The sequence below is a fragment of the Pseudomyrmex gracilis genome, unplaced genomic scaffold (assembly GCF_002006095.1).
Source record: "Pseudomyrmex gracilis isolate BER0280 unplaced genomic scaffold, ASM200609v1 scaffold_153, whole genome shotgun sequence".
NCBI classification, from domain to species: domain Eukaryota; kingdom Metazoa; phylum Arthropoda; class Insecta; order Hymenoptera; family Formicidae; genus Pseudomyrmex; species Pseudomyrmex gracilis.
This window is the reverse complement of record NW_018020737.1, coordinates 360,038-374,852: the sequence shown is the minus strand read 5'-3', so window position 1 is coordinate 374,852 and position 14,815 is coordinate 360,038. Positions and strand designations below refer to the sequence as shown.

At 42.0% G+C, this 14,815-nt stretch overlaps 1 protein-coding gene across 3 annotated transcripts in view; it reads right to left on the bottom strand.

Moving 5' to 3' along the window:
• The window catches only part of LOC109857261 (fap1 adhesin-like), a 39,792-nt gene continuing 24,977 nt past the window's right edge, over positions 1–14,815 (bottom strand). For 2 of the 3 annotated variants that reach the window (XM_020433412.1, XM_020433413.1), the window contains exons 2-11: positions 10,577–11,001; positions 10,202–10,367; positions 9,505–9,645; positions 8,739–8,860; positions 3,158–8,626; positions 2,652–3,066; positions 2,103–2,531; positions 1,757–1,958; positions 1,458–1,652; positions 1–1,323 (exon numbers count right to left, since the gene is read on the bottom strand). In XM_020433412.1, the coding sequence (XP_020289001.1) occupies positions 1,144–1,323; positions 1,458–1,652; positions 1,757–1,958; positions 2,103–2,531; positions 2,652–3,066; positions 3,158–8,626; positions 8,739–8,860; positions 9,505–9,645; positions 10,202–10,367; positions 10,577–10,922 (7,665 nt within the window). In that variant the 5' untranslated portion in view covers positions 10,923–11,001 and the 3' untranslated portion in view covers positions 1–1,143. The remainder of the gene's footprint in view (positions 1,324–1,457; positions 1,653–1,756; positions 1,959–2,102; positions 2,532–2,651; positions 3,067–3,157; positions 8,627–8,738; positions 8,861–9,504; positions 9,646–10,201; positions 10,368–10,576; positions 11,002–14,815) is intronic. The other variant, XM_020433414.1, reaches the window with a different exon arrangement.

Here is a 14,815-nt window from a genome sequence, read left to right as displayed (position 1 = left end):
TTTTTCATTTTAGTAGTTTTTTAAAATCTATTTATTGTATAGCAAAACATTTTTTTAAAAACAATTAGATTTTGTAAGGAGAGAAAGTGCTAGGCTTGTTTAAAATACGTTTATTTGCCACATTTTACTTGCAATATAAAAATACGCATTTCATCAAGGAGAGTACGCATATAAGAACATGCTCTCTTGATCGATGAAATCTCTCTCTTTCTGTAATAATGCGTTTTTATTAAAATATAGTCATATATTTTATATATATATACATTTATCCTATCTAATGCTTAATACTATCCATTGTTCTCGTTTCAGAAATCCTTCGTTCAGGATTTCTGAGACAAAACTGTCGATTGTATATATAAATCAGAATGTATATGTATATCGGTCTCTTGCGCGTTTAATCTGAATGAAAATAATTAAAATTGTCTCTTAATTAAGTGCATATGAGAAACGCATTACAGAGAATTATTCAAAATATCACAACAAAAAAAATTGCCTTTCACTGCGATTAGGGAAACGATCACGTCTAATATAAATGTAGTAATGAGCAAACACAATGTTTTACACGTAAAAAAAATGTATATAAATTGAAGAGACCCATTTTACTAAACTTCTTATGTCATATTATTCATAATAAAAAGTTACTTTATACAGTATTTACATAATATTTCCTTAATTACAAAAGTTAGTATAAATTTCGTCTCTTTGAGGTTTTTTTTTTCTTACGCATATCTTCGTGTGATGACTCGTACAGAATTTATAAATTGCGCATCTTACAATCTCTGTTTTGTTTTAAGTATTTTTTATAGAAGAAAAATGTTTGAGAGGAGAAAACGACTTGCATTAGGAACATCAATGTTACAAAATATTTCGAAGAAAAAACGTGAAAATATAAATTACATATGCATACGAATGTGTAATTGGTTTATTTTTTATTTTTTATTTTTTTTTTAAAGCATTGAAAAGAAAAATAAAAAAAAAAAATCTAACGTAAGACTTTTGTTCTGCTGTGCACTTCTTCCGCAATCACGATTTTTTTTCTTACTTATTAACATCGCAAGTTTTGCATTGTAATATACAATGTATCTTAAAGTATACTGACTTCTTTTATATATCTCGGGGAAATCTGTACGATAATAATGAATTTTAACTTTGCGTTCGCAAAGCTGGCACTGTTTCGCGCAGCCACGAGAGCGCAGGTTCCGTGCTCGAATAAATTGCCGGACCTCTCGAGCATCTACGGTGACTTAGTAACCCCTGAATTTCCCACCTCTCCGACGCACTCTGCGACTCACTGACGCACATCAAGGGCGCTCCTTCGTCATTCTGAAAGTAAAAAAAAAAAAATACACGCATATCACACAGTAGATATAAATGTTTTAATTAACAAAATTCTTTCGGCGTCTCTTTCTGCAAATAATGTGATAAATGAGTCGATATTTTTTTTTTTACGAACTTACATAACAAGAGCCTTTATCTGTGTCGGTGAAATCTGCGCATATATCATGTTCCGTGATGAATCCTGCGTAAAGACTCGTTGCGTTACATTTCGCGGAATCGTATGTCGGAAGAGACAAGAACTTGTGATACTGTTGCAAGTTCACTTCCCCGTTTACGGGGAATCCCCATCCCGCCGTTACGCAGATTTGCCTCGGCTAATAATCATAAACAATTTATTGAAGAAAGATGTTTAAATTAAAAAAAATTATATATATATATATATATACGTGGTATATATGTGTGTGTGTCAAAAGTATACCTGGATAGATTGTCTGGGAAGACACACGGCGCTTATATTTCTGGAAAGTGCTAACGGCTCTTCTAATTCGATCAGAGCGATATCGTTGTTGTAAAGGAACTGATTATATTTTGCTTGAGGATAGGGTACGATATTTTTGACAGGATATCCCTTCATCATATCGTTCCCGGCGAAAAGTTGCCATCTGCTCCTCTTCTTGTTTCTGCACAATTACAATTACAAAGTTTTACCGAATGATCTAGAAAGAGTCTATAAAGATTCGTTTTTGTATTTTGCGATGTGAATTAGAAAGTCGGCAGCTTTATTGATAATATCTCGCAAATTTTTCTCGGAATATTTCGTTCACCTGTAGATGCAAGAGTAACTGGCCACAGCATGCAGAGGACCGATTATACTAGCCGTACAAGCGGCCCCGTCCTTTTCCTCCTTCAACAAACCGACGCTGGGCAAATGTCCGTCACTGATCGGATTCCCGTCGATCGATCTCGCGGTCGGTTCTTCCGACGCGTAGTGCATACCACACGCAAACTCCTCGCACGAAACTCGCACGACTTTTCCTGACACGCAGAAATCTACTTGTTGCAGATTTGTGACTAGCGATTGCCGGTGATCGGGATTCGTTTTCAGTCTTAGAATGCTATTGTCTTCGGTCTGATTCCACGAGGACGACTCGGTAGTTTCGGCTCCGGCGAATCCCAACGTCCGACAGTAGGAATCGCTAAACTCCTCGCTCCATCCGTCCGAACAGACTAGTTGATAATCGCCGTTATATTGCCTAAGGCACAATTATAGCAGTTGAGAGTCTTGTTTAATATCTAACTTACAAAACTCCATTATTACGAGCACGAGTATTTGTATTTTTATCTGGCAATTTGTATTTGCTCAGGCTACTCACTTTATTTTCAACAATGGCACACGGTCAGTCGATCCACTTATCGTATCGTTGTTGTCGGTATCGATATTAATTGCCGCGCTAGTTAGATTTCTGCCCGCGGTAACATTGGGGTTTAGACAATTCCATTCGTCCGAATAATCCGGACAGTTCTCGATGCCGTCGCAAACCTGATTAAGAGATACGCATCCGCCTGTTTGGCACTTGAACTGATCAAGCGAACAATCGCACAGCTTTTCGTCCTCTCCGTCTACGCACTCGGCGATTCCGTTGCAGTGCCAAGTTTGCGGAATGCACCACTTCTCTGTGGGACACAGATATTCGTTGTTTCCGCAGCTCTCGGCGCAGTTGTACTCGTCCCGATGATCGTCGCAGTCCGGTCGACCGTTGCACTGCCACAGAGCCGGAATGCATTTTCCTGCAATCATCCATATTTTTAGAATCAGACAGAAATGACATCAACAATATACGAATTTTCAATCGTTTATATAGAATCTCGGCGCACTTACCGCTTGGACACTTGAACTCATCCGACTGACACTCCCAGTTCTCGCAGTTTTGCTCGTCACTGCCGTCGTTGCAGTCCGCGATCTTGTTGCACACGAGATGCCTCTTGAGACATTGTCCGCTGGCGCAGCGGAAGTTGTCCGGACAGCCCTCGCAGTTCGCCTCGTCCGAACCGTCGGAACAATCCTTTTCGGAATCGCATTTAGCGGACAACGATACGCAATAGGCGCCGTCTCTGGACGTGCCGTTCACACACTGGAATTGGCCCGTTGTACATTTCGACAGACTGCTGGCAATCGTCGTGCTCTCGACGCTCAGCGGCGTGGTTCGCACGGTCAACCGGATCGTGGTTGGGTTTTTTGTAACGCGATCAACTTTCGTTTCCTCGTCGCCGAACGATTGATCCGAGACGAAAGTGACAGGTTGCTCGGTCGTCTCTTTCGCTCCCGCGTTTCCGTGAGAGAGATCGGTTTCTGGGTCGTCCGCGCGACCTTCGATCGTTTCGTTCGCAATCGTGCTCGACGTTCCGCTCGACGAGGTCGCAGGATAAGTGTAATTTCGCTTCATCATGTAAGGCTCCGTGACCGGTATCGGTTCGATTATATCCTCGGACACGGGTATGAAGCTGGGATAATTCTTAGGTTTCGTATCGATTTTCTTATCGGTGCTCTCGATGTTTTTTATCTTTGACGCGGGCAGGATGTTGCCTTCCGTGTCAGCCAGAATGAACTTGGGCAAATTGGGATCTATTTCGGAACTCACCGCGCTGTCGATCACCTCCTCGTCATTTTGCACGGAAATAATCGGTGATTCCGTTTGGGAGATGGTAATGGAACCTATAGGATTTTCCGTTGTTAGCACATTCTCCTCTTCCTGACTCTCCAGATTCAGATCCTTCTCTTTTTTGTACTTGTACTTGTCGAAACTCTTCTTGTCGATCGATTTCTTCTTGCCTTCCTGGCTTTTCTCCAGCGGTATAACCGTGAGCGCTTCCTCGGACGGTTCGTCCGACTCGATCAATGTTAACAATCTCGGAGTTGTGGTGAATAGGTTTCTGTAATCGAACTCGATCATGGGCGTGTCGTCTACCATTTCGGTGACCGGTCTGACGTCTTCCGTGGTAGTGACTGCGTCGCTCGCAATATCCTTTTCCGTTGTTGACATTGGAGTAGTTCCGATTATCTTCGCGTCGTCCATCGAACCGGGAGTCGTCGTTCCGATCTGTTCATTGCTGTTCTCGTCTTCCATTTTCCAAGTGGATCCCACGCTCACGTTACTTTCGTACACCGTCGTGGCCGCCATGCTTCTTTCTGACGTATCGATAACAATGTCTTCTTCCTTGGTTGTCTTGTCTTTATTGTTCTCTGACGACTCTTTTTCGTTCGCGACAACTGTCTGTTTCGTTTCCATTTCTTCGCTCAACGTCGCTGACGTTGTCGTTGCCAGCATATCGTTTTCCGTCGTTTGCAGTTCCTCGGGCAGAATCGGAACTTGGGCTGTGGTCTTGGCCTCAAGTGTGGATTGAGTTGTTTGGGCCGCTGTAACTTCCTTGTCGTCGAGTTGTGCAACGTTTGTTTGTTTCGCATCTTGCTGTTTGACTTCGTCGATCATCGTGGTAACTTCGACCTTGTCCGTGGCGACTGTCGTCGACATCTCTTGTTGGATCTCTATGGGCAACACGGGTTCTTGAGTGGTCAGCTTGACGTCTTCCGTCTGATTGTTCAAGATTCCTTCCGCTCTTTCGGTCGTCGTACTCTGCGTCGCATCGGATGACGTTCGCTCGCTCGTATCGTTTCTTTCCTTCGCAAACGCGTTTGTCAAAGAGGACGTCGTGTCTTTGTAAGAAACGATATCGATGTCGTTCAAAACCGCTTTCTTTGGCTCCGCCACATTTTTGGCGGAAATGATTTTGCTCTTATATTCCTTCGACAAATTTTCATCCGTAATGTCGTTGTACTGATCCTCCACGGCGTTCTCCTCCAGCTTTTCCGAATTGATTGCTCCGTTTTTAATTGCGAAATCTTTTACTTCTTCTTCTTCCTTCAGCTCTTTCGTACCCAAACCAACATCAGGTTTATTCGATGTTTTATTCATTTGAGAAGTTGGATCCGCCAATGGAATTACTCTTAATATCTCGCTATCCTCTTCAGAGAAATTATTGTTTCCAATCGTGTCCTTCGTTGTGTTACTACTGTTTGATATCGCGGAACTATCGTCTTTCATTGTTTTCTCAAGTTCAGATTCGGTATTATTGTTAACGTCACTGACGTTATCCAAATCGTTCTGTATGGTTTCTCTGGTATTATCGTTGCTCGTGTCGTTAACATTCGCTTTAATCTCCGTTGTTTTCTCCGTAACGTCTGTCGTCTTTTCGTCGCTCGTATGTAAATTAACATCGTTCAATAAGTCTTTGGTTATTTTCACTTCGCGTTCCGTATTGTTCGCGTACATCAGCGGCCGGTGCATTATAACGTCATCGATGTGAGTTTCGAAAGGATTGGGAACATCCTGCTCGTCCTTGTCCAGACGTGGCGCTTTCTTCGCGTTTTCTTTCTCCCTGTTAACATCCGGTAAGAAAGGAGACATATCTTCTAGACGATCGTCATTGGCGTCAGATTTTACTGCGGAAGGAACCGAATTTTCCGGCAATATTGCCGGATGAAGCGGATGATTCGTCGAATGTTCCTGAACTTCGTCGAAACGCGTTGTGACGTTGTTATCGATGTTATCATTACTACGCACCGTAGCGATCGAGATTGTATCTTCAACGAATTGTTTCGTATCCGAACTTTTAATTACCACCCCGTTGTTCGATTCTACCGTCGAGTTTTCTACCTGCCGAGACTCATTTGTAGATTGCGAACTTTGTTCCGGAATAAGTTCGGGAATTTTTGCATGTATCTCCTCGGACTTCGGTATCATCATGATGTGTTCGTCGTCCATTGACTTCTTCGTGATAGGATCTTTCAGCGGTTCTACGTTGTGAGCAAAGTTCTTGGGCACTTTAGGAAAGACCGTCGTTGGCATGTGTTCGATGACGTTTTTTTCGTTGGAATTTTGTATTTCGGTTTGTAACGCGTTTTGAGGTACGTGTTCTTCGTTGTGACTAGATATCGGCTCAGTGGACGTATCGATATAAGCGGCTTTTGGTGTCGTAGTCTCGTAGATTATAGGAGTATTATGTATTTCTACGTTTTTACTCACTCCGTTTATTTCTATCGTGTGAGAATATTTGTCATTGTTGAACGTGAATTTGGTAGTTATTTCTGTTTTGTCTTCTGTTGATGTGACTACTGGTGTGGTAGTAGGTACGATTGTGGTTGAAACTGACTGATCAGAAACCGAGCTCGGTTGTTGTTCGGTTGTTAGATCGTGTTCTTCGTTCGAAAAGTTTTTATTTTCGATATTACTCTCGTCAAGATTTATTTCCGTAGTGAAATTGTTTTCTTTATTTTCCGGAAGATCGGAGCTTTCTGTGACTCGTTCGGTATTCGATTCTTCGTCATTTTCAAACTTGATCGCTGTGACATTTTGGTCACTTTTCTGTTTCGAATCTCGATAATCTAAGGTGGTGAGATCGCCTTCGATAGTTGTGCTTTCGCTAATTTCATCTTTATTTATATAAGATTGCGATGTCGTTGACTCCGTTTTAGTTATCTCATCATTCACATCTGTAGAATCACTTTTGGCCATTAAAGGTATCACCTGCAATGACGCATCGTCATTTATTGAAGTTTCATTAATCTTCATGGTGGTAGTTGGAAAATCATTAGTTTCAGAACTGTTATTTTCATTTGACAAATCAATAAGTGATTTGGTTTCATCAAATGTATCTGCGTCATTTAAAAGTGTTAATTGTGTAACTGATGATTCGTTATCGTCATTAGATGTCGATTTAGTAACGAATTCTGGCTTATTGGATATTTCAGTATTTGATTCCAAATTCATTTGTGTTGTTATCAGATACGGTATTGTTTCTGATTTCACATTGATGTCATTGGAAATTTTTACTGGTTCTGTGACAGGTATTGGTTCTGTAGTAAATTTTTCTTTAGTTACTGATTCTTCTTCAACAATAGGTGCAACTTCAGTAGAAATTTCTGATTTGGAAATGGATTTGAAAGTGGGTTCGGAAGTAGGTTCGGAAATAGATTCTGATATAGTTGTAGACTCTGACTCAGCAGTAAGTTCTGACGGAGTACTAGAATCTGACGAAGCAACCGATACACTAACAGATTTTGATGTAGCTGTTGGCTCTGGTTCAGTTGCAGGCTCTAGTTCAGCTAATGATTCCGATTCTGATTCAGGCTCTGGTTTCGCTGATGGTTCCAGGTTAGCTGTAGGTTCTGGTTCAGCTGTAGATTCTGGTTCGGCTGTAGGTTCTGGTTCAGCTGTAGGTTCTGGTTCAGCCACAGGCTCTGATTCAATAGTAGGCTCTGGTTCGGCAGAAGGCTCTGATTCAATAGTAGGCTCTGGCTCGGCAGAAGGCTCTGATACAAATAACGGGACAGTAAATGAACGTATCGTGGTAGATGATAATTCAACAGAAGGTTCTGGTTCAGTAGTTTCCATTGAAGGATGTAAGTGTTCGCGATTCCATTGAGAATTATCTTCAAGATTATGCATGTCTTTTGTTGTTGATGATTCCTGATCAGCTTCTGGAACATTTTCAATTTTCGGTGTTTCCGTCTTGAATAATGTCTTGAAGTTCGGATCATCCCAAACGGGATTTCTAGGTTCGGATTGTGCTGGATCTCTGCTTCTACCCTGAACATGATTCGACTCCGTGGAGTGTGTCATTACGTCATCTATTTCGACGTTACTCAAATCATTATCTACACAAGTCTTACCATCTTGACTCAAGATTTTCCCGTGCTCACAACTACATAAAAATTCACTTGTAGAGTGATCGTATTTACACTTTTCGGTACACTTGTTGTTGTACTCACATTGATCAATCAAATTTCCTACTTGTAACCTGCTCAAATGATACTGTCCAATCATGTTACCATTCTTACGTAAAGTTTTCTCAATGTATTTCTGACTCTCCTTTGGAGACGCTATTGGTGAATTACTTATTCTGAATTTCACTTCTCCTTCTTTATTGATATCGTACACTTTGATCACAGGCACTTTGTTACCGTTCGCCTGCTCAAGAATGTCGCCAAGATATCGCTCTATTTCATCGCTTACTTGTCTGTACATTCGCGACTTGGTGTCGCTCAGCTCGTCATTCCAATCAAAATCGTCCAGTTGCAAGATTCCGTCTAAAGCATTTGCCACAGTCTGTCGTATCGTTTCGTCGGTCGTAGGCCACGGTGGAAAGCTTGAAGTTAAAGGCGGCGGACTCGACGGCGGATTTTTTACGTATTCCTGACTTCCGGCCGTGTGCACTTCATTGAACTGATTGGCGTTACTCTCGTCCACGTTTGTTAAGGGTTCCGTAGCCTCTTGTGTGAAGATTACGCCAGCTATAAAACAAATTCAAGAGTTTTTGTGCAATTTTACGTAATCAATTTTTAAGTTACACATTTAATGTTTTAATTCTTCAGGAAAAAAATGAAGAAAAAGAAGACGTCTTACTTGCGGCTAATATGGCGATAATCACGGCGATCGCTATGACCAGCAGCGCGCATCCCCAGGCCATTCTTCTCCAGTACGAGTTTTTGGATCTCTTGTCCTTCGTGACGTAAAGTTTCTCGCCCCTGCAACACAATTTCGACAACCACGTAGAGACGATAATCTGTCACGCGCGCGCTTAAATGTTCTTCCTCCGTCCTAAACCCAGAAAGCGTATTTTGTACAGCATTTTGCGCGTGTAACGCATTTCCTTAGCGACTTTTCGTCAGTATCATCAGCCGTTTATTAAAATTAGAAGCTTCCCTGGTAAATCACACCCCATAATCGCGCACGGTGATGTAATGTGTATAGCTTGTCGCGCATTTTCTTAGAATATCTTAGATATGTTTCGTGAAATAAAACAGCAGGAGATTTTATGCATACGTAGATGTCTACATGTGTATACTACACTTTCGATTCACATCGGTCAAACATCGATCGATCATCTTATCTATTTGGCGAAATATATATGTATTCTCTCTAATGTATTCTCTGGAAGCTGGACTCGGTTTATATCGGCACGCGATCGAATGCGAAGGGCGAATTCTCGAACGTGCAGTCTATGGAGGAACATTATTCGACCCGACGGGCGGAGGAGCGTCAGCATAAGCGTGTTAGTGCGCGACCGCGTGCCCCTGAGAGACACCTAAGTATATATATATTCCACTAAAAGACAGTTCCCCAGCCTTTTCTTTCCTCATCCTCGAAAGCATCCGTCATCAAGTAGTACCTGAGGGCTGTCAGCCAGTGGGAATAGTCGACCAGTCCGGCGGCGGGGTCTCTCAGGCTGAGTCCCTCGCGGCCGACGCCGGGACCCAGATCAAAACGTACTCCAGCCACGGTTGTTTCAACCTCGGCTTCGGGACTCCTGCTAAGTACCGTGACAACAGAAAACACCGTCTAACTCTCTCCACCGATGTGTGAAGTGTTTTTTTTTGTTTTTTTTTTTTTTTTTCTATCGGCAGCGGCCAAGCTTTCCGTGCGCTGTACTTTGATCTGCTGGAGGGAGCTAAACACGGTGCTGGGGAGGCATCTCTATCGCCTGACAACTTTCACCGAAACACATACAAGAGAGACATATCTCTTTTTCTCTGGGAAAATTATATCTCTATCTTGTGATACCCAAACTCCACGTCCGCAACTTTGCAATACACGCCTTCTCTAAAGAACTTTCTTGGGTTTATTCATCAAAATTTCCTAGTTTTATTATAAAATATAATTTATTTTATTTGTGCGAAAATTATAAGCAATCACAAGAGAAAATTCCTAAAATTTGAAGGAATTTGTGGTACGCCGGGCTGGTAGTTACGTAAAAATAGTTAATGAGAGTTAGAAGACAGACAGACACACACACACACACACACACAGAAAGGAAAAATGAGTGCGTAAGCGCAGATACCAATTTCCTTAGACGAACAACTCGTTACCTGATGTACTTTCGATGCTCGTTAACCGGCACAAAGTATTCCTCGTAAGGATCAGTCGGCACCTCGCAGGCTTCCTGACCCTTCGTCTGAATATTGTTGCCCGTGTACGGCCTCATCGAGACCAGTTCTAGGTTTACGGCCTCGATCTGTTCCTTCTTTCCCGTATCTACGAAAAACGAGAAACCGTTTTAACTCCCGCGAGATATATATCCGTGGAGGTGCAACCGGTTTCCAATTTCCGGTTGCACATACAAAATTGCGGAGAAACCACATTCCTCGAAATGGTAACGACGCTAAATAGGCGCGCGCTTCCTGCTTTTCGCGTGTGTAAAGAGAAAAAATATACGTCTCACGATGTGTGAGATGACAACTTACCGTTGACCTGCACGCTCGTGGAGCTGTTGTTGAGGAAGCTGGCGTCGTTATTATTGCCATTCCCATGAACGCCATTAAGCTTCGGTTCGGGCAAACTTTTCTCCGCGTTATCAGCCGGCAACTCGATTCTCGTTTCTGTTTTGTAACATGGCTCCGAGCTTGATTTGATAGGTTCGACGTAGTGCTGGGAGATAAAGGATCGCTGATGACCATTTTCAATCGGCGCCCCGTCCCCCGAGGACTTCGAGTCCTGATCTAGGGTCACTTGCTGGGGACCGCCATTCTCCAGCTTCGTATCTTCCTCGTTAGTGAACGCCAGGTTGTCCATGCCATCGGCATCCGACATCTTTTGATCGCGTCGCCGAAAGCTACCGAACCCTCGCCTGATAACGCCCGCCTAGTATCGTCTGTCATGCGTCTCGTTTCTGAAACAAAATTGTCACGATCATATGTCACGAGAATCGTTTTTTAAAGAAACAACTTGCTATTAAATTCTGTTTTTTTTTTCATTATTATTATTTATTATATTTGAGAATTTTTTTAAGTAAAGGAATTTTTTACTGTGGAGAAAACTTAACGAGAGACTTTTACTTTTAATTTGTTTTTAAATCTATTTAGTGATTATTTATTTTGATATACGATCGTATTATTTTATTTTAAATTAGTAGAAAAAAAAATTAATTGATTTCATTGTTCGCGATTAACTTGTCAAAATTTATTTAAGGAGTTTCGTTATCAAAGTCGCGGAAACTATTGCGAGCAAACTTACAGTCAAACTCTATAGTTTTACTTAAAGCTATTATGGCAGCTCGGTCGGACTGCGAAAAATGGCTCATCAGCCGTGGATTTACGTCAGTGACGTCAGCAATATAAACTTGTATCTTCTTGATCACGAGGCGAGCGAGCGAGAGAGAGAGAGAGAGAGAGAGAGACGTGAGAATCGTGAGATAGACATTCTGCGTGCGTCAGGTACATCCTATCGATATCCTCGCGAAACGATTTATCGAACCTGTTCGCCGAATACAAAAATCAATTACCTCTTAACGCTAACTCAATCGCTGCGAGAGCAGATTGTTTGATGAAAATAGAAGAAAAAGAAACCGTTTGCGGTGCGATCGCATCGCGATGAATTGTCTGCGTGCGAGACATCGGGAATATGAATCAGCAGCGAGACGAATTAGCAGAGAGGACTCGTGAATCGTGATGAGAAATTTCGTGAGAAACATTCTCTCACAAGCAAAGACGAATTCGCTGTTAGCTTCTCTCTCTCTCTCTCTCTTTCTCTCTTTCTTTTTAGTCCTTCGTGTGCGTTTCCTGCGAAACTTACTCCCACCGTATCCTTGATCCCTCGCGCGCGGTTTATTCCGTTTATTTTTTTGACTTTGGACCGCGTCGAGCCAATAAACTTTGGGATCCGCCACGCTGGAAAAAGAAAAGGAACAACTGGCTCCTCCTCTGTCTCTATCCCATTTGGACGATGTAAGGAAAACGTTTCTCTTGAAGCGACCACTTTAACCGAAATGAATCTCCTTCAGCAAATGGATGCGCGTTCCTGATGAGCTTTTAACTCCGACGCTCTGTTGTCTGGTTTTTTTTCTTTTACCGTGCGATGCACGCGCGCAAGATCTCCTTTTTTCGCCGCAACATTATCATATAATTACGACCGATCATGCGATAACACGCGCGCAGACGCTACATCGTTATATAACATACAATGCGTAAGTCTGACTGCAGTGATTTTAATTGCATTTTTTCTCGTGTAAGACAAAGTTTTTTAACTTCTGTTTGTTATAAGCTTTGTTTCACGCGTATCAGCTTGAAACTTATTATTCAAGAAATACGAATTTCCGGCCGAGGCACGACTCCAATCTTATCTCTCTCTTTCTCTTTCCTCTGTTCATTCCCGATTTCAAGAGGACGCGCAGCCTGAAGAGTCTACAGAAACGCACGGCGATGAGTCAGTCCTCCTGAAAGTGCCCTAGCTCTACGTGCACACATAGCTGGGTGGTACTTGACTGTTGGCTATTGGCGCGGCAACTTTCAAGACACCCTGTAGGCTCGCTCGGGACGGGCGAGTGTGTTTGCGAGTGTACATACAAACCGTCGGGAAGCATATACTGCAAACCGAAAGTGGTTGACCCTGAGAGAGTCCGGCACAAAGGACTGATTCACCCCGGGGCCAACGCGGGAGAGTCCTCCCGTGGTAAGGAGCTCCGTCCGTCCGTTTTAACCCGGGTCGAGTCTGCGCGCACGAGATCCTTTCGTGACATAATCCGCCGGAACAGCGGCACATTAATATGGTTTTAATTCGGAGAAAAATCAAATCGTCGCGATTATATCAGTCCCGAATTCTCCGCTCCGAGATATGATACAATTGAAAAAATCCTACGTAAAAATCCTAGTCTTCTCGAACGAGTATGTACACCGAAAAAATTGTACTCTTGTTTTGAGGATATCCCACTTACTTTAAGTATATTTTATACTAAAATAGACGCCAAGAAGAGTTTCTTATTTTAAGAGGAAAATCCTCTAAATAGTGATATTGATAAGAATATATACTGATTAGAATATAAAAAGCCTCTATAGAAAAATATATATATATCTCACTATCGAAAAAGACTATATTCTTAAATAAAGAATATATTCTTAAATAAAGAACATATTCTTAATTTTTAGAAGAATATCATCTAAAATCTTTTTAATTTTTAGAAGAATATCATCTAAAATCTTTAAGAAGATTTTTTAAGTATAAAATCTTCTACTTACAAGAATATAATTTTTTCGGTGTACAGAATATTTGTTCCATTATCGGAGGTTTTGTTTTTATCTTATCTCTCTTACAGTGTCCTTTATTTTATCTTACCTTTTTTTATTTTATCTTGTTTCTTTTTATCTTGTTTCTTTTATTGATATAGTTTTGACGTTACTTCCTCGGAGGAGTTAATTAGTCAGAGAGAAAACGAATAGAATTTTCAAACCAGTTTGGGCTTTAGGGAATTAACATTTGTGTCGGAGAATAATTTTTAACAGCTCTTGTGACATTGATTTGCATGTGAATGCGCGAGATAACATTGCAGCACGTTGACGTTAATGGAATGATAAATCTCGCGCGAACGAACGCAACGTGAACGCTTCATAACAGTCATCGTTTTCTTTTATCATGGAATAACACCAAACGTACAATTACTTGGGAAATAATGACCGGTTGAATGAAATTTTCCTTTCCTATGTCATTTCGCCGCAATGTTGATTCGCGCGCCTAAACTAATTTTGTCACGTTGCGTTCGTTTCGTTTTCTCACACACCTCTGTGCGCGATGCGCATTTTTGCCACGTTATAGGAATTCGATGTATCTCGCACATTTGAGAGAAAGCGTCTCGCGCATGTTTTCGCAAACAAAAAAAAAGTGGTGCAATGTCGCTCGAAGAGTTATCGGTTTCTCTCTCGCCGGTTTCTCCGGAGAAAGAGAAGATGCGCAAATTAAATCTCTCAAAAGCGCCGTGTACAGATATTAATTAATACAAATTCTTTTTATTATCTTCTCGCGTACACAAGAAATCCGCGTATCATCTCTGAGGAAGTTAAAAAGAGATAAAAATCTCTCTATCGTGTAACTAGCTCGTTACGAGCAACTGTTCGGTTCGAAGAAATAACCTTTGTACGTGAAAAGCGATATTCTCCCGTTCTACCGGGGGGGTAAATAAAAAAATCTCAGCTCGCCGTGAAATATAGCGTGACGCGCTAGAATTAATCCGCTCGAAAGGCGTGCATCTCCGCGCGCGCGCAAGCGCGAGGAGACTCGATCGCGAATAAAAGCAAGATAATTAAAAGTCCTCTCTCTCTCGGATGGATTTGCCGTGGCTGGACATCTGAGTAAAGCCGCGACGAGATAGTCGCCGGGAACGAAATTCATATCGCTGTCGGATTGAAAAAGGACGAACAAAAAACAAGTCCGCCGTGAAGCGCGCGATTATCCCCCGCGAGCTAGAAACGGCTCCTTGCGAGTCATTAAAGGACATTCTCTAACGACAATTGCCTTGGCAATTTGCAAAGAGATACGCCTGTGCGATACGATTAAGTCTCGCTCTACCGATCTCGAAGACTTTCACCTTGATCGCAATCGCGACGGAATCCTTGCGTAACTTTTTAGCATTATCTATTCACACACGCGATTCGGATAAAATTCAATTACGCTTCCTGACACAATACGCGAAACTTCGCGTAATGTAATAATTTCGT